We start from the raw sequence: 20881 nt of genomic DNA, 5'->3' as shown, positions 1-20881 counted from the left end.
TGATTAGAACACTCACCAGCCTCTCTTCTTTCCTGACTGCCCTATAGCTGTAGCAAGTGTTTGCAGAGATACAGATTGAGGTGGTCAGTCTTACCTTCTTTCAGCATGCCAACTTTTAGACACTTCATGAAGCGGCAGGCTTGGCAGGACTTGCGTCTGCGCTTTGTGATTTCACATTCATTCGTTGCTGGGCAGCTGTACTCTATGTTACCTGTGTGGAACAGACAGGGGAACAGGGGCTCAGAGTCACTGACTGACCAACACAACCAATACACAAAAGTACTCATACAATTGCCTTTGTATTTCATTTTGGAACATATCAAGACTACAGGAGGAAACAGCTCTCAAGTAAAAATAAATAGCTGAGTTAAAAGATTAATTTTTTTCACCCTTTTTTTTTTAATCTAGACATCTATATGAAAGAAATATACAAAACCACAACTAATGTGACTCTTTGTCTCACTCCAAATATGGTACCTAGGAAAATCCTTCATGTATGTTATTCCTGCTGACAGAAGAAAGGCATTTTGTCATTTATTTCCTGTACCAAGCCACAGGCTTAGGCTCCTTCTCTGAGCATTCTTCATTTTCCTTTTTAGCCAATTTCATCAGTCTCTCTTTGCCTAGAATTCAGGAGGAGAACTGCTTTACTGCATAATCAGCTATAACAGCTGGCACAGAGCGTAAGGCAGGACTTACTGGGACTGTTACCACCACATCTAGCATGTTCTGCAGCTACCAGGCCAGATCTCTGCTCCGGGACATCTCCTCTTCTCTCTATACTTTCGACCAAGTTCTTGTACTGAGAGGCTTCAGGAATAAGATCATTCCTGCCAAGCTGTCAGAATAGCAAAATCTAAAATAGATGCTTGCCTTTGCCCTGCTTCTCCCAATTTCCTTCTTAAGGCCTACAACAAGCTCCATCCTTAAACATAAGCCCTTATCATCATGGGCAAAGCAGTCTCTTTTTTTCTTTGTTGCTACTGCTAATTCATATTTTTTCTTCTCAAAAATCAGAAAATAAAAGCTTGCAAATGAATGAGTAAAATACAAGAGCATTTTACTTTTTTGAAATCACATCTTTGGGTATCCAAGTCCAAATGCTAGAACATTTGTTCTCTTTTGCCCTGGTACCACTGCACTTTTCATAAAACAACTTAGCTCAGCTTATTTATCTGCCCATCCACACATCCCATAGCCCAACACTACATCCAGTATGACAGACTTTGCAACAGTCAGAAGTTACACTGGGAAACGGACTTTTAAATAAAGCATCTTCCAAATCAGTCTGTCACATCTTGCTTTAAAGGTATTTCTTTATTTCCTAAACCCTTCCCCCTGTGATAAAGTGCATTAGTACCTTAATGAAAATGCATTCTGTTTATTGCCCTCTTGGGAAGCAAGAGGTCATCACACCAAATGCATAAATTGTCATCAGAGACAGTCCGAGCATAATCGCAATTTTGCTGCTCCATGTTTGCTGCACTCGGGGTCCATCAAAGTCCCCTGAAACATGCACAGGTTCTAATAATTAGCATAGAGGCTGCCTGGGACCACAGCATTGATGAAATATTTCAGAGTTAATCACACTTCGTAAACACTGATTTATATTGACTACCTTTCTCCAGACTGATGTCTCCTCATTAAATATCACATTAGTGGATTGCAGGATTGCACAAAGACTCAAATGCTCAGCAACTGCTAATTCAACAGGAAGTAATACTTAAACCACTTACATCTATTGAAAATTGGTTAAGTACTTATGATAAAGGAGGTCTGCATGGCAACTCTGTGCACTCGGCCAACACAACCAGCACATTTGGCACAACCTTTTCAGGCCTTTGCAGGCTTTCTTCCCCCTGGACATTGCTGCACGAGTGAGTTAGCAATGCTGGTGAGTGAAACAGATCTTGGTATGCCTGAATGCTAATGACAAAAGTCAAAGCAGTTCAGTCCTTTTCCTCTTTCTTAGCTGCCGTGGAGAAAGCTATTTAAGAAACTGAAGGATATGGTGGGTAGGGAATTCAGCACAACAGTTCCTGCAAAATGTCTTTCTTTCCAATACACATTAGAAAAGTTAGGAAATAACACTTTTGGAAGGTTGGTAGAAAATGATGGTAAGGGCAAGCTTAAAAAAGGATTCACATTATCCCCTCCTTCTAACAAAGCATTCTTAGAAAGGCACAACCACTACACAGGAAGACCTTCAAAGCTTTCAATTTGTATCTAATGAATTTCATTACACTACAGTAATAAATGTATTACCATCCCTATCTTAAAAAAAAAAAGGGAGAAACAGGGAATCAGAAATGCTTTGCACAAGATCAAAGACAAAGATACCTTTGCACAAGGTCAGAAATTATCTTGATCAAAAACAAGATCAAGATTATAACAGAGAACTTCAGGAAGCAAAGCTCTCTACCAGGGCAGGTGGAACAGTCTCGCTGTATGAAGAGATCCCGTCCCAAGATAAAAGGTACAGGCACCAACACCAAGAAGCAGCATTCAGAACCAGAAAGATAAATGCAAGATTGCTCATTTCATTATGCAGAGACTTCTAATCCATACCCTGACATTTCACATTTCTGCAAACTATGCAACAGTCTGCAGCAGGCACAGTGTAACTTACTTTTCCTGAAAATTCTTGATACCTAAAGAATGCTAAAAGGAGCTATTATTCTAGTCACTTGGATTCCAACACTTTAGCTTACAGGGGGAATCTCCTTACAATTTAAACTGCTTTTCTTTAATGACTTGTATTTTATAGTGGACACTCAATATTAATTTTTGGTGTTGTAAAATGAACTTGGAAGATGCTACAAAGAATTCCTCCAACGAGCTCAGCAGAGTTACAGGAATGAAAACAAAAATCCACATCTTACCAATGACCATAGCTGGTCCTCATAAAGGGGTTCCAGCATTTTAGAACAGGGCTACACTGCAGTAAGGGTTCAAGAAACAAACACTTTGTCTCCAGTGCACATGTAGATGAAGGGGATATCTATATCACGCTAAAATGTGTTTTACTAGCACTGCAAGTATTAGTGGATTTACTTTCATTAAAAACCTGAATTTACTGCACATTCCAGGCCATTAGAGCTTTCATAATTTCTTATTTACTTCTAGATATGAATTCCCATTCAAGATACTCAGATCTGCATTTTCTTTCAGAGGAAGAACTGGAAGGAATCTCTACCGATTCCTGACTTACTTCAAGATGCTAGAGGCTGAGACTGAGCAGCTAGGAAGAGCAAAAGCTGAGTTTGCCCAGTCCTGTCAACAGCTGGAGAGGAAGTTGTGTTTTACAGTGAACAAAATCAACATGGCAGCTCGGGGTCTTTAAACTGGGCTGACACAAGCGATTGAGCGATTTATAATATCTCCTGGCTGCTTTTCAGAAAGAGCTGGGCTCTGATTACTTATTTCAGAGTCTTTTGTACAATTAGTTTGCAGGCAATATAATTTTCTCACTTACTCCTTAATAGAATCGTGCAGCTAGCTGGCTGATAGAATAACAGCATATATGTAAAACTCCTGCCTAAAGTGCCAGGGGATAATTTGTATATTCCTTTCAGTAGCGTAATGGACTTTTACAGTTTGGCAGTTAAAGGGCTGAGTAATATAAATTAGTATGATGCTTGAAAATAAAAATATATGTCAAATCTTCACTCCCCAAACACATTTCCCTGCGCTAGAATAATATAATGGGATTTATACCAGCCTAAGCCCCTTTTCTTTCTTCATGTACTGAAGAATGTTTATTTAAAACCAGTTCCTTTTTCTACTGATTTGTTAAATTTTAGTATCCCAGTCGAAAAATGAGAAAATACTTCTAAAACACTGTGCTTACCAATAGCAGCTGAAACTGAAAACATGATGCCATTTGATCTGGAGATAGTAGGTGAGCTGCTAAAACTTACCCTGTACACCCAGTTCTCCAATTCTACATGCTTCAGACAGTCACATCTCTACACACAGCTCAGGATAAATGGGCTGAGGAATCATTTTTTTTTTTTACTTCACAGACGAGGTTTGGATGTTACTTGAATGAGGAGTGAAGAAAAAACAATTTTTGTGGTACAGGGACTTACTCAATGGCTTTACAAGTCAGGCCATTGCGTGGATTTAGCCAAGATTCTCAAAACCATTTTGCCCATTTCTTGCACAGAATTGAAAGTGACACAAAAGGTGGCAGGACAAGCAAGAGCCATGGCAAAGAGGAGGTCACTGAAAGCACTGGGCCTCCTGCCTTGATAGAAGTTATTGTCATCAACAGTCACATCTTCAGAACCTCCCAGATATTAAAAGCGAGAAGCTGGCTCTAGAAACAGGCTGGAACAGGGGTCTCTCTTCCATCAATACTGGCAAAAATAGAACAGACATCAAGTCCTAGCAGAAGCTTTATTTCCTTTTTCATACTGCAATATTACACCAAGATGTAAAAGGATTTCTACAAGCTATTGAAGTATGCTCAGGAAATTTTTGGAGAAGTAAAAGCTATGAGGAAGACTTAAGTGCAGGGTGAAAAAGTGTTTGGAAAGAATAGCCATGAGCCACCTAAAAAAGCAAGAGCAATACTGAAGATATCAGTATCAAAACTTTTACTGTGTGGGAATGTAGCCTCAGAAGAAAAAAAGAAGGAAAAAAACAAATGAACCAACATTCCTTCAATGTAATAATTTTCTGCTATATACTGTTCATGAAGCTGCATTTCAGTTCAAAAAGGTTCCATTTTTCTCCCAAAGTTTTTCTTTCACATTCCCTAACTTAATACCTTTTCTCCAAAAGCTTGTATTTCAAAACTGAAGTGTTCCCATTCTTTATAGAGACTACTGCTTAACTGGATTTAAGACTTTCTGCAGTGAGGTTTATCCCAGGTACCCCTTCATGCTCTTTTCCTGGGTGACAGACCCAAAGGAATACACCTGCTTGCCCATGCATTGCTATGCATGAAAACTCCAAAAAATGGAAAGTAGCCAAAATCACAGCCATAGGGCCTCTGGGACTTAATAATGAGAACTCAGAGAGAGAGAGACACAGGAGAATCTAACACAGAGAGTGAATTTCACTATGTTAGGTTTCACCTTTATACATAATCCAACCAGAATGGAAGAGAATAGTTCCTGAGAATCTGAAAACGAGGAGCTCTTGGAAATCAAGAGTAACAGCCTGAATAGAACAGACAAAAAGTCCCAGACTTAAAAATCTTTTCCACGTTTATAGGTCTTAATGAAGCTGAACTGAGGAAAGTAAAAATATTTTCTCTCAGGCTAAAGTTTCAGTTCTTCCAGACTCTGCTCTCTGCTTTACAGTCAAAACTTAGCTGAATTTGAGTAAATATTTTCACATGTAAAAGTATCCCCGGTAAGGTTTCAGAGTAGGGTCAGGCTGGGATGAGGCCAGATTTGAACATAAATAACTGAATCCAGTTTTGCCTGACAAATCCTCAGACAGATTCACCTGATACTGTAAGAAAGCTCTATGAATTACAGACCTATTATAAATTCTGCTACAGGTCATCTGGAGATGATTAAGCATAAAGTTGACTGTATTCACAACTTCTCACCCAGGTGACTTCAGAAACAATAGTGTACACACAGAGTTACAGAACATTTAAAAATTTGGTTCCCAAATGTCTCAAGTATCATTTCAAGGTGACAGGACCATGTAAGGAAGGGTTATGTTTCACCTCTTGCTTATGTTGCCTTTTCTGTTAAGAGTTAAGTAACTAAGGAGAAGCAGTTAGTTTTTAAACATGGTGTTTGAACAGCTTAAAAGCACATTTTTAGTGAAGTCACTATGTTGAATTGCTTTGAAGAAATCAGTGTACTGTGTTACAGAACTAAAACATATTTAGAAGTTGCAATTTATTTTTTTTTAATTCTTAGAAAGTAACATGATGATTTAAAGCAAAAATGTAAAGGTGATGCTGGCTACTCTGACTACATGACAGTCATGTATCAGCCTCTGACTTTAGGTAGATTGGTTTCCAGCATCATAAAAAGTCACCATAATTTTCAGTATCAGACTGGTATAGGGGGTGTCGAATCTGTAAGGGCCCAACTACCTTTGAATCCCCCTGTACTCAACTTATTCACCAGAAATGAAGGGCATTTAGGTCACCTTAAAAGAGAACAAATGCTTTGAAGGCACAGAGGGAACTGATCCCCCGCTACCTGGCAGTCACTTAAGAGCTGTTCAAGTCAGAAAGACTGAACTATCTACATTTGGTTCCTACTGGTATTTTATCTAGGTCAATTTTGATACATTCTACTATGATAGCATGGAGGATTGTCATTGTTTGTTTATAAGCACAGAGAATATCTCAGTCTGTAAAGCTGCAAACTGAATCATTTTCACACCAGAAAAAAAAGGTCATTAAAAGTTATACAAACATTAACATAAATCACTTGCTAGCTGAGACTTCTCATGTCTCTGGTTTCAAACAAGACAGAGCTTTGTAAGTGGGCTGGAGGCTTTCAGAGATGTTTACAACAAAACAAGATCCAGACCTAATTACAATGGCATTGATACATACTAGTGTACCAGCACTATCTGTAAATCACATCTCTTTTGCAGTATTTCTGATGGGTTTAAAATAGCCATGCACCAATCACGATGCTCATTCTTACTCCCAAATCATCTAAATGCTTATTACCATTTTCAAGCTTGTAAGGAAAGCAGAGATAGTAAAAAAGATAGAACAATCTGTATACTTTTAAGCTTCTCTCTGGTTCTGAGATTTCAGCATGTTTATATTTTATTGTCTCATCTTGTTTAGCTACACAATGACATTATGACAGGATAAAAAGATGTGTTGGAAGGAATTAAAAATGCTTGCTTGCTAGTCTGGCTGGCCCACAGGCACAGAGAAATTGGGGAAAAGCGAAGATATCTATCACTGCTTGCTTAAAATATTCTTTGAAAGAAGTGCTGATGCTTATATAAGTGCCTTTCACTTATATAAGGAAGGTGAATGATTAGATCAGGTAATGATGGATTCAGGTGACATTTAGTGCTCAGCTCACTGGAGGGCTGCCATCTTTGCACCAGAGCCAAGGTCCACAGGCCAGTGCACCAAGATGGGAGCCTCCACCCTACCCTTCTATAAAACAACAGCAATCTTAGCTATCAGCAAAGAAGCTGAAAAGCCATAAAATCTTGATTCATTTTTTTTCATTTCCTCCTCAAAAATGTACCACAGAAGACAGCTTTCAGAAATGCAAAATACCCTTTGGAAGCCACATCAGTCACGTGCAACTTCAAATCAAACTTTACGTTGCCTTATCTGAATGTACATATCTAGTTCTATCTTTCTTGATTACAACTTCCTGATAGAAAAATAAAAATGTATTTACTGTAAAGTGTTTGTATATTTACAGTTCAAACTGCCTCAATAATGGGTCAACACTCTCAAGAGGGCTGAAAAACCTGAACACGAGAGGGATTAAAAACAACTTTGAGTAACCAAAGAGCTGAACAAAGTACAAAGCAATTTGGGCAGGCTTTGAAGACAACAGGAACATCCCTGCAGAACTGTAGAGCTGAAGGCTCTTAGCTGAGCAGCACATAATGAGATGGCAGAAGACAACAGCATTTCAAGGATAGAGTATTTCCTGTTTGTGTTAGGAGACATAGACAGGCAGCAGCTCTCAGGGATGGAGTGATGACACAGGAGGGTCTGACTGCAGGGCTACTCTTACCAACTACTGCTTTACTCACCCTGTGTACACACATAACATTGATGCCTCACTACTGCTGATCCAGCAATTTTTCATCAAAAAATAAACATATAAAAAAAAAAAAACACAAAACAAAAAGTAAAAATTCAAGAACAAAGACTACTGAATGCAAAATGGTTAGCTTTTGTGGGGAAAATTCAAACAATATCCAAGGAAATAAGTAAGATCTGAGACTTTTGTGAGAAGCCTTAGGAGGAATGTGCAGGCTTTACACACTGTCTTTTCAGGCTAGTTTAAAGAGTCCAAAGACAACAGTCTGGACAATTTGGAAAAAGGGAGGACGAAAGTCTTCTAGATGCAGGCCATTATTTAGAGATATAAAAGCTAACATAAAACAGGATAATAATCTGTCTTTGAACCTGTAAGTCCTATCATCTCAGCCCTCTCCGGAAAGCAAGAATACCAGTTCAATCCACCTGCCGAAATATTTGTGTACTTAGTAGTATACATGATAACTGACCAAATAATTATGAGAAATATATTTACAATAAATATTCACTACAAAATATCTGGCAAGTACAAGAGCTCTGTGTTGAACACAAGAGTTTGCACCCAGCTGACAAATGAAAATTCTTTTTTTTCCCCCCTCTTTCTTTTAATGAAAGCTCAGAGTTTTCAAGATAATACAGCGCACAGCAAAAACTGTGAAGAGACCCTAAAAATCAATAGACCTGTAACTATTTTTAGATGTTGCTATTTTCTACCATCCCTGATGTTAAGCCAATTTTGGGAAGATTTGGCTGTGTGTGTATTTCTGTGAGACACTTGCAATCAGCCACCATGTAAATTACCCCAGAAGCAAACTGAGAGCTGCAGCTGAGTGAGTGCTAGGCTGAGCAGAGAGAACATCCAGTTCCTCCATACCTTACATCTCACAAAATGGGTAGAACATCACTGCATTCTACTATGACCTAAGAAGACATCAATTTTATATATTGAGCTCGTTTTTGGTGGATTTGTTCTCTTTAATTTTTTTAGCCAGGAAATTGCTTGTTTCTATTTTTTTCTAATATTATTGATTTTTATCATAATTATGCACACTTTACCAAAACTGCAAATGTATTTTTGGGCTATGTTAAAAATATATATTCTAAAAAGACAAAATTACTCATTCTTACACATCAAAACAGGGTTCTTTTAATTTCTTAACGTTTAAGGAAATGAGCAGGAATTGATTGCAGGAGGCTGGATGTTTTTTAGACTAAACTGCTAAATTGGAAAGGGAATGACAATCTCCATTACCCTTAAAAACAGGTGTACTCTCTACATTAGGGCGGTATTTGCCTTGTGTAGGAGCTGCTGGGTGCCCTGTGAGGCTTCTCTCTTGTGTGAGATGCTTGTGGTGCAGAATAACTGTGCTGGCTCTCTGAGCAGCTGCCGGCGGCCTCCACCTGCCGAGACCTCAAGAGACTCCTCCGGAATGGAAAGATTCCCACTGACTCCGTGGAAAGGACATCAGGCCTTACACGAACACAGGATGTGCTTCATAATCTGACTTTATCAGCTCAGCCTTCCTCTCCCTGAAGTCAGGGCAGTTGTGCCCATGATTTCAACAGGAATAGCACTGAGGATCTACAGGTCTGACCTAATTTAGTAAACTGATGAATGATCAACAAAGGTTTGGGAAGTCCTATGTTCTTTTTCATTGCATCTATAATAAAGTACCCATCACAATTAAGCTATTAGCATTTAAAATAAGCAATTCTTTGAGATGAAACATGCTACATACTTCCTACATATGCACAGTTATAATATTTGACACTTCAAGCAGTCTGGTTTTCTATTCTGTATTTCAAAGCCTGTTGCACTTATTTCTGTTTTCCTGTTTTCTTAGTTGCAGTAATGCAGCAGCAAACTCATTTTAAAAATGAGCAGAGAGAGAGAGAGAGAGAGAAGGAACATTATATGAACAAGGAAATGAAACAATGCAGGGAAGAATGACCTCCAGAGCACTGGAACTAAATTCTATCAATTAGAACAAAAAACCTCGGGGGAATTATTCTTCATGCAAGCCTAAAGGTAGAATTTTCCCATTCAAATCATGAGGAGGCCCATTTTTTCTTTTAGACATTTTGTCACCTACCAAAACCCATTGTTTGATTCACCCAAGTAGCTCCCATTACTTTGGATGGCACCTGAAAACTCAGTATTTGTGCCATGTAGTCAGGACCATTGCTAAAGATGCTGCCATGACATTATGATGGGTAACGTACTTCCTATTCTTAGTTCCTTCATTATGGCTTTTCTTTTCAATGCTTGGTTTTGCCCTGCTGCATTTTTTTTGTCTCCACAGCACTGTCACCTGCTGATGCAGCTCGTGCTCCAGCCGCACTGAGACTTTTTGCACAGCTGCCAGTTCTAACTTGAGCTGCGTGGCCAAGTCCAGGTTGCTAATCTGGAGGATGACGTCTCTGCCTTGTGCTCCCATGCCCAGAAACTTTCTGTCTGTGGTGTGGTGTAAAATTGCAGTTACCTATTACTGCCAGAAGTCAACACTTCAATCAGGTTTTGTTTCTGTAGCAGTTTTTTCAGTGCTCAAAATGCAACTAAAATAATCGTGCATCAATTCAGTCCTGTAGGACAGCTATTACACAGCAATTAAAGACCATTTATAAAAACAGAGTGGCTAGTTGAAATTGGTGCTTGAAGTTTAGCAACCAAAAAATACAAATTGCTTCAATAGAAACATTTTTTGAGCTTTTCTGAAAATGTTCTTGAAGGTCAAGTGAAATCACCTACCTCTTCTTTATTTTATTTCTTTCTACTTTTTTCCAATACAGAGACTTGAAATGAGCAAATTGTCTCTGTATGTGTGCTTATTTTACATATAAACCCAGGCTACCATTGAGAATCTTTGTTTACTGGTTGCCAATAGTGTAACATTCAGCTCCATTAGAACAACTGAAGTATAATGTTTCTTTTTAGTGTCTGTATGTCCCTCATAAAATGGGCACTTCATGCTGGTAAAAGGCCCAAATCTTCCCAGCAGCAAAATGGAAGACAGAAGAATAAAATGGCCACTGCCTCAGCAATATATAAATCAAATTAACATTCATTATTTTTTCTTACTAATTTTACATTAAATATGGAAGCACTATACTTAAGACCAAATGTTTTTAATTTGGGGTATGTGAAATTACAAACTAAAGCTCACTTTATGTTCATTCTTAAAAAGCAAAGTATATCACCAGATTGCATTGCCTTTCCTGAGAATTTCAGGTGCTCAACATGTATGAAAATCAAGCAGGTTTTATTGAGGAGCTTAAATTTGGACTTAGCAACCTAATTTTAGTCTCTGAAGTCTGAGTTTAATTTAATGTGACACTATATTCCTGCACAGGCCAAGCTTGGCCTCATGTTCTTTAAATAAAGCACCTTCAATTTTACTGGAACGGATGATATCTAAATCAAAGTAGAAGGTTATTTTGTCTCCATAGGTTCAGAAGCTAGAAGAAGCAGTCATGCAAATTCTCCCATTTGTACTAATTTATGCCAAAATATGTGGCATATTTGTAATACGTATCAAGAGCAGATTAGTAAAAAATACTGAGCAGAGACCAAAAGCTGCCAGCTTACTCTCCTTAGAACGTGATCTTACAGTTATTTGACAAACTCATTTAAGGTCATTGTATATAGTGGCTGAAAGACCAGTTATCAATACACTGATATGCACAAAGCACTACACCACTGCATTTTTGTTCCAATTCCACATGCACCGTTTCTTTAACAAATATAAACTAGATTTCTGTAACAATTTAAGTACAGTAGTGGTGTACTAGGAGCAACACACGAGCACAATCCTGTGTGCCAGCCACAGGGAGTGTTCAAGAGGCGTCCACGACAACCTTCAGAAAATGCTCCTCTTTCTTTGCAACAATCATTTATGGGAATCCAGAAAAACTCTCAGAGAAAACAAATCTGAACATCCACTGGTTAGCTCCAGCGCTTTTCCAGTTTCTGGAATCAAAATAAACATGGCATGTGAAAGACAGAACTCCCAAAGAAGCCCAAAGGGGCTTCTTCAAGAGCAACATCTGTAGGACCAAGCAGTACAGAGAATGAAAAGGCATGGTCTGAAGTGCTAACAGGCTTCAGCAAAGACCATGCATTTTCATTCTGAGCAAAAGAAAGTGAGATCAACAAGCAACCAACCTTGAATCGTCCTCTTGAAGAAAGCCTTGCAGGCCTCGCAGGAGGCCACTCCGTAGTGGTACCCTGACGCAATGTCGCCGCACACCAAGCACAGTCTCTTGGGCATGGAGTTCAGCATGTATTCACACTTGGTCTGTGAGTCTTCGGCGATGGTGCTGGAGCAGTCATCGTACCGCTTCCTGACGGGCCCGTTGCCGCCCAGCCCCGTGGCCGAGGGGTAGAGGGGAGGCGAGTCCAGCCCGTTCTGATGGCCATTCATGGTGGAACTGTAGCTCCCGCTGGCGTCGGAGGAGCCACCGGGGCTGTGGTGGTTGATGCTGTCCGTCAGGGAGGCGGGGCTCGACGGTTCCGTCTTGATGTACGACGAACAGCTGGAATCAATGTGTCGATCTTTGCTTGACATTCTGCAGAGAAGCCTGCAGAGGGGAGAGAGAGAAAGAAGAATGTGTGTATTAAAGACAGTGCTCTTTAAGGCTGCTCTGGAAGGGTTAGGGACTGCACATCATTCATTCATTAGTCAATACTTCTTGTTCTACATGAAGGTAATCAGCATAAGGGCATGACAGAGCTTTGTCAAAGCTTCAGACAGGCAGTAAACAAAAACTTTAAAGAGACCAAATCCTTCTGCTGTTCCCTCCACCTGCCCTCTAGGCTACATGTCAACTTCACATCAACTCTAAATTCTGAATTTGTCATCAACCAAGTAAAAAATTTTATAATTCCTAATAGATGGCCTGGCTATTAAATGTCTTCAATTTTCCATTTCTACTTTCTTTTTGTAAATTCCACCATTATCAGAAACAAATATTTTCAAGTTTGATCACATAAATGCTCTGCTCTGTAATTAATATTTGTCAAGACACTTAACTAAAACACATATCCATTATCTATTGATCTGATTCAAGAACTGAAGAGCAGGTCCCTTGCAATCTTTTTTTTTCTTCATTAATACTGCTTTATTATAGATACAGCTATTTAGTAAGGAAGTAGCACATCAACGGGGTACTCTAACAAATAATTACAGCTGAACTCCATTTTCACAAAATCTAAGTGAAATGATTCATCAGCTGTGGCTGCAATTACTTTCTAGCCATTATCCTCAGACTAACCAGTAATAACTACAGCACTATCCCATATATCTACAGCTCTATAGGATCTGACATTTTATGTGATCCATTCTTGGATTAAAAACATGTATTAGAGGAAATTTTACATATAAGTTTTGTCTTTCAGAAAGTAAAATTTTTTTTCTTCTCAGTTCTCACAGTTTCAGAATTAAGCATCTGAAATAAAACTACACAATATCTGATCCAACATATTAGTGCTTTCTACAGGCAGGAGTCTATTTCCATCCCCAAGTTTTTTACTATTAACATATTTTGGGATGAACAAAGGACAAAAATAATAATTAGAAAGCTCTGATTCAGATATTATCTTCGTTTTCTCCAGCTGTGATTATGAGACCACAGTAGCAAATGGCCTATCCCGCATTTTCCTGACAGTACTCTCAGAAGCTACCAAAGTCAGATCATAGCTATGAACATTTCTTTAGAAACACTAACTGCAGAAAAGCAACTATCCTGTAAGACCACCTGGAATTTGTGTTTTCAAAGCAAATATGTTAAGGCCAGACAATTTGACTGATGTAATTTTTTGAAGTAATTTTTGAGATCTTGCCTTCATTTTTCCACTTCTTTTTATTTAAGAATAAAAATTTTTTATCAATTTCTACTTCAATATCTGGAATCAAATTCACCAATGGAAAAAAGACATAAATCAAAAGAGCTGGCTTCCTTCCCAATGGGGGTAATGGAGATAAGAGCCTGACCCATCAGTCAAGACAAGTGTTTAAGATGAGATTCGCCCTAAAATCAGTGCCCCTGGATTTTATTTAGACTTCTCAATTGTTGTGATTTTTACTGTAAAATTCCACTGAAAACAACTAATGTGCATATTTGGAAAACAGCCAGATTGATGTACAGAAATGTTACCACATAAACTTAAAATCAGGGCTTATTTGGGGAGGTGGAAGGAGCAAGCTATCTGGTGTCAGCAAATAAACCAAGGAAATGGGAAGGTTAAAGCCGTGAAAATATCTTATTACAGTGGACCACCTGCTTGTGTTGTCCTTTCCTCAAGAACTGGAGGGGGGGAAATCCCCTTGCCAGCCTGCACTAGCGTGTGCCTTTTCTTCTGCATCTGCTGCCTTGTAGCCGTCACTGTTAATGAGCGCTGTAATTAATAGATAGCTCTCTCTTGTCTTTCTACTTGCACTCTGGGCTAAGCACTTTTCTCAAGTCAACGTTTGAAAGAAAGCGGGTCGGCTCTGACTTACAGCAGCTCTGCGAATTCCTTTTAATTTAGAGCACTTACACCACCACTCCACTTATTACCTTATAATTACTGGACCGCTCGCACATACATTACAATCTTAGACTAGAGTAAGAAGTTATTAGGGTACTAAAACATGGTGTCTCTCTGTCTCTCTCTCCCCTTGCACTGACACTGAATTTTATACAGCTGTGATTAAGATTATCAATTAACTTCCACATTTTACCAACTGATTTTTTAATATTATTTTTCTACACACTAAGATCTTTTTATTGACTAAACACGTACTCTGTTCTTTTTCCACCTCCCTTCTGCCCAGACTCCACATGTAAAGTCTCAAAATACAGCACTAGGAGTCACTGCCTGTCATAACCAGCTTGATGGCACACTGTTGTATGAAACTTCCATTGACAATTTTCTAATCTAATTTGTGCAATAATGAGCCCGAATGTCACCCTTCCCATTCCTGAAAAAAAAGCCCCATGTGTAATTAATTAGCTGCTCAACTGCATGTTGTTTTGGCCAGTACAGAAGCGGCTATCTCCCAGTCCAAGCAGTCCGAACCAAAATACCACCTCAGTTCTAACAAGCACTAAAATCTGATCACAGTGCTAAACCAGCCTGCTGATGGCTCTGAAGTGGCAGGTTCTGGTACTGACCAAGGCAGAGCTGCTTTTGGCACCAGCTTCAACAGCACAGACCGGACTGGTGCGCGCTGGCAAAGCGTAAACACGGCTAAAACGTTAACGATTCCAGGGAAAAGCAAAACCAACAGCGCCTGACTCTGAGAACAGAAACTTTCCCAGTCCCCAGGAGGTGAAACACAGACAAGGCTGGGTACTGCCTGTGGGTGGGCAACAGACACCTACGGCTTTCACTCCTTCCTTCCTGCACCACTTCTGAACAAAAGTAATTCAAGAGCCATCTAAAACGGATGGCAGGTGTGACCACCATCAAATTATCATGCTGAACACTTGGAATAATGCCTAAGCTAGATCTCTGTAAAATCCCTCCCTCAGTTCCCTCCTAATTACTACTTAGCTCGTTACACTGAAGAATTCCTAGACACCATTGCATTATAGTGTAAAACTACAGTTGGAGTTTAATTCTCTCTTCCTCTCTGTGTCTGAAATTCTACAGCTCTATTATTCAAGCCTGAAATATTCACAACTATCTATAAATTCAATTGTCAGCCAGTGGGTTTTATTCTAGACCTCACTTCAATCTAAAATTAGAGGCACTAAAATTCACATTAACTCTAAGAGGAATGTAGTGAATAAGACTTTATTTCAAAAGAACACCTTTTTGTCAGAAAGAGCTATTTTCAAGATGATGGCTTTATCTGCATTCAAAGAGAATAAGCCCAATTCCACATTGTGCTGTTAATGCAAAATTTTTAGGTCACATTGGATTAATAAAAATCTAAATTTAGTTAAGGTTTATGAATAGAAATAACATGTGTCATATAAAAACGTACAGTATTTATTTTAAAGCCATGGTGGGGTTGTTTTTTTTCTTTACTAGATTTTAAGTCAAATAAATGGCAGTTCCATTTGTGGTGGGCTGTTCTGAAATAAGTTTTCTAAAAAGTGGGAAATCTCAGGTAAACTTTCCTTTTAGTACCCTCAGGAAAAGCGACAACAGGCTCTAGAAGCATTTTCATGACCAAATACAAGAGAAAACACATAGGGTGCTGCAAGCCATGGCTAATATGCAATATACAGCATTAACTCTTCATGTCTACACTAAATTTACTTCAAAACTTCTTCATTTAAGAAAGACCTGAAGCCAGGATCTGCTGGCAGAAAGATACATTGACAGAGCACAGCAATAGGCAACTTCTTCTTTAAAATGATCTTAAACAATAGTGAATAAATTGTAATGCTATGTGCTTATGAAAGGCTGAATATATTAAGAATTTATTAATGCAATCACATTCATATTTCCATCTACCTGCCACATTACTAATGATATTGACAGTGCTGACACTGGCTAAATCAGTATCAATATACAAGTGGAATGCAAAAATTAACTGCATCTGATTACAGTATATAGCCTTAAGAAAGAAAGCCTCATTCCAGCTACTGGGAGCTCTTTATATTCCATCTATATATATAACCAGTTCACAAATTTACTTTTCCCTCATCTCCCTTATTACCAATACACAAAGGAGGTCAAAACAACATGCCAATACTTCATAATCCATGAACACATTTCACATTTGTTTTTCAAGAAGGAAAAGCTCTGCTTACAGCATCACTTGCTATTTCAGAGCCACACTGGTGAGATCTGTGGCAGTAATAATTAACTACAAGAATTAAAGTGACCACTTTTACTGCAGAGCAACAATGAAGTCCACTTCTACCTACACATAAAGTATTTTCTTTTCTTGGGGAGAGAACTGCCCTACTTCCATAAATATCAGAATAGGTTGTTAGCAGTTTGCATTTGTAATGACGGCTACTACGTAGGAGCATCAGCAAGGCAGGTGTTATTATGCACACCTAGGTACTTTTCACACTAACAGCACCACCCATCTGATTTTCCTCCAATACCTTCCTCTCACATGGATGTCTACCAAAAAGGTCTTGCTATCCTCAGACCTTAACTGTGACAGCCAATGCATTAAAGAATCTCTTTGTCTAAGTGACACAGTAAGTCTGCAGCAGTCAGGAATGGAAGCCAGATCCTTGCTTTGACTATAAATACCACATTTCCTTCTAAATCCTGTGCTTACTTTCCGTATCATTTTGCAGGTCTATACTAAAATCAGCAGACAAAAAAAAAGCCAGCGTGTTCCAGTGAATTCCCATAATCGGTTTCCCTGACTGTAACAGAGAAAAAAAAAAACATTTGTGTGCAAAGAAACCAAAACATTGCTTCTCGCACCGACACCCACGACAACACCTCAAGACACTCACCAGGTCCTGTTAAAGAGCTGAGTAACAATTTCAGCCAAGCTGCTTTACACTGAGCACTTTTTTTCTGCTTCAGCTAATTGCACTCTAGTAAAGTGGTAAAATGTGAATCACTTAGTAGGAAAATGGGCACCAGCTGCTATTGTCAGAGAATGGAGACGCCAAAGAAAAGGAAAGTGACTGAATGAAGTGTCATGTCAGAAATCAACGGTGCAACGTGTGATTTGAGAAAACATGACTACTTTACAGAGACAGGGTGTCATTATGGCATCACAGTAATACGATGCTTTGACAACTGCTGGGTCTAACATATCATCATTGCATTAAGGTGCACTGGCTTAGTTGGAGGAAGGAAAAGAAAGGATTTCTTCTTTTAATAAGAAATACGGTAAGGCCTGCTTGGTTAACCTAGTGGATGAGATTATTAATCACAAAGTATTGCTAATCTTGTCCTATGCACACACAAACAAAACTGTTATTAGGCTCAAGGTCTTTAATAATCAACACGCATGTACAACCACATAGTAAGGAGTACCCAATGCAAAACAGAAGAGATGTGGTTTGGTGGGGTTTTTTGGGGGGTTTCGTGGGTTGTTAAGAAATGCTGAATGTTTCATTGCTTTTTGCAATTTCCTCTTTCTTTTATGTTGTCTTGAAACATGCCCACTTCACCTTGGTAAGGAAAAGCAGAGCAAGCCAGTGGCTCCTTCCAGAGCAGCTGCCAAAGCCAGTAGCAGCCGGAAGAGAAGGAGCAATGCTTGAAGCCATCGTGTTGTTCCCAGCAGTGGCCTGAGCTGGCTGATGGCTGCTGACAGAGGATCCAGCCTCCCAAACAGTTGCTGTTGCTCCGTATGCCACCTACCCGAGCTCTGCTGAAGCACTTCCTGCACACGAAGCAGCGCAAGCCTGCACTACTGTGTGCTCGTCTTTAGCTCAAGAGAACAAGCCAAACAAACCATTATCTCACACCCTTCAGACCTCATCTAGGAGGCTGCACTTTGTTTTCTGTGGTGCTTTTAAAAAAGCAAAATGTTCAAGTGGCTGACTTGCAACTACTACAGACCCCCCAAAAATGAGGAGGAATTATTTAAACCTACTCACCCACCATATATAAATATTCATTATTGCCTCCCATTCTATTTCAAGTTGATTCCCCATGCTTCCTGGTTGATAAACTTTGTTAACAAGAAGGAAATGATCCTGAGATACCCCAATGTGTTGCAAATTATCACTGTTGACAGCTCCTACGTTTAAGGATTACATCTGATGCAACAATGCATACTAGTGTCATTTATCTTTAGCTCATTTCCTTGGATCTATTTCAACTGAGGGTGAGCATCTCTTGTTTATAGCTCTAAATACTGTAAGTGAGCAACTGGCAAATCAATAAAACTGTTAAATGCATAATAATACTGTGTAATTACTTACATGATGTTTTGCATAATTAACTGTCTGAGGTGTTCCTTGATATAATGGATACTTGGGAGTATGGAATAACCTATAAGCCTATAAAACACACCCTGTTTATATGAACAGAAATTATGTGTAAAACTCTCATTCTAATAGTCCAAATCAGGCTTTGGCACTATATGACAGAAAGCCTTCCTTTCCTGCCAAGTCTAAATCAATTCTTATGGCATTACTTCATAACTAACGTGATATTTCACTGATGATGACTATTACCCTGATTACTTGGAAGTAATGTAGTAATAGCAAAAATACACTTAGATTAAACAAACTACTGCTATTTAATCAATATTATTGAGACAAACTAAGTGTTTTAATAAGTCTGTATAGATGCACTAATGCTGGTTTAATTAAATGTATCCTCAGACACGCACAGGCTCTGCAGCATACAGATCCTATGGTTTGACAGACTATAACATAACTCTTCTGAATTTAAAAGCTGAAGCACTTAGAGGCAACATAATTTAAATCTTTTCAAACTGAAAAATTATTATTCTTTACATCAGGTATACTCTTTTAGGAATAAAAATGAGGAATAATACTTAAGACCTCACACCTTTGAGCCAAGAGCCAAAACACCAGCATCTGAAAAGGTGCCAGCTCTCAGTGGCACAGTTGTCCACTGTACCCAATACATGTCACTGCAACACACTGACACAAACAAACAAACAAAACCTATAACTGAAAGGCAAAAGATAAAAACACATATAGAAACTGCACTACTGACCTTAATTTTTGCATGTGCTTTATGCAGAAAATGTCCTATTAGCTGTTACGTACTGCTACTAGGCAGGCCATCACCAAAAAAAGTTTCCTGCAGAAAAGATTTGCCTACATACATGGATGTCATGTCTTAAGTAGGAAAAGATACCTTTTTCAGTATGCCTTAGTGATATAGTTTTCAAGTACGTTAAAACAAAAAGAGGAAAATATTGAAGAGAAAGCAACACAGGGAGATAGCACTTCAAAACAAAATCATTCTATAATGCCTCAAAGTTAAACACAGAGGAAATCTATTGGGTTTTGTGTATATATTATGGTCCTGATACAACATAAACCTTGGGGAATACTTCATATACCTACTTTGTTTTCAGTGCATCTCTAACATTTTTTTCCTGTGCCTTTAACATTTTTACAGCTAGAACATGGCTGCTGTTTGAAGCTACAATCCTACCACTGTAATACCTCAGACTCATCATCTCTCATTTACTGACTTTTAGCCTAATATTCTATATATACTTTTTTATTGTGGTTGTTACAGTACTAAACATCCCTGAAAAGAGCCAGCTCTGCAGCACAAGGAGAGTTGAGATCTGCACCAACTCACACAAGGAGAATTCCCATACCCAAAAAGTTCCAATCAAAAAGACTGTCATGTGACAATGATGGCCAAGCCTCATCATATGTAAATCAGTAAACTGATCAGGAAGAGTAAGATTTTATTAGTCCAAATGCAGACCAACAATTCATGTCACATGCTGTAAGACAGCAAAAACTCTGTTTAAGAAGTGCTTTTCTGTGATGAAGCATCATTCTGTGTGTGGTTGTATTTCAGCGGTATCAGGTGGAATCCACCTGATGTCTCCAGCTCCCATAGGACATGGTAAAGTGTGAAGGAGTCAGCTATTAATTGTGAGGATTCTTTTTACTAAGGGAAATCAGCTGAATGAGCAAAAGAAAATTAAATGCTACGTTCAGCTACTTCAAGAGATAAAAATAAAAAACTACAAAAGTAAGTAAAGATTCATTCAAGAACATAACAGGCTTTCTAAAGAGGGATTATTTTGAAATGATTACAGCATCAAAAGCACTTACTTGCACCAGTCAGAAAGCCAGTACTACAGATCAGAGAGACACAGCTGTCATTCATCACTTTCCAAAAGGAAAAAGAAGACAAAAAAATGCCTTCAGTCTCAAGAGAGAGTCAAAGTTTGCATCATGGCATTTTTTACAATTTCTGGCAGCAGTTTTGTTCCATGGCTGAAAGGCAGAGTGTAGGTGTGTGCACACCGTGTACCTGTCTCCCCACCCAGCTCCCTCACCGATTTTCTGCAGATTTACAGCACAAGAATTATAATTTGCACGCCAGGCTCTGTTAAATTGGAGAACCGATTAGAGAGAACGCACCAGAAATAGTAGCAGCGAGTGAGCGCCTTAGAAGACGGAGGACGAGAACTTAGAGAGCCAGAGATCCTGGTCCCACCCCCTCAGCCAGCCGGCGCCCAGGCCGCGCTGCCCTCCCCGCCACACGGCCTGGATTTGCACAGCCCT

The 20881-nt window shown here is 39.0% G+C and overlaps 1 protein-coding gene across 27 annotated transcripts in view; it reads right to left on the bottom strand.

Annotated features, from left to right (window-relative positions):
• The window catches only part of ESRRG (estrogen related receptor gamma), a 372262-nt gene that overhangs the window by 110865 nt on the left and 240516 nt on the right, over window positions 1-20881 (bottom strand). For all 27 annotated transcript variants that reach the window (XM_074537074.1, XM_074537062.1, XM_074537057.1 and 24 more), the window contains 2 exons: window positions 11895-12310; window positions 95-211 (listed from right to left, as the gene is read on the bottom strand). In XM_074537074.1, the coding sequence (XP_074393175.1) occupies window positions 95-211; window positions 11895-12297 (520 nt within the window). In that variant the 5' untranslated portion in view covers window positions 12298-12310. The remainder of the gene's footprint in view (window positions 1-94; window positions 212-11894; window positions 12311-20881) is intronic.

Source organism: Zonotrichia albicollis, chromosome 3 (assembly GCF_047830755.1).
Source record: "Zonotrichia albicollis isolate bZonAlb1 chromosome 3, bZonAlb1.hap1, whole genome shotgun sequence".
Classification (NCBI taxonomy): domain Eukaryota; kingdom Metazoa; phylum Chordata; class Aves; order Passeriformes; family Passerellidae; genus Zonotrichia; species Zonotrichia albicollis.
Note: the sequence above shows the minus strand (reverse complement) of the source record. Positions and strands in the feature narration are given on the sequence as shown.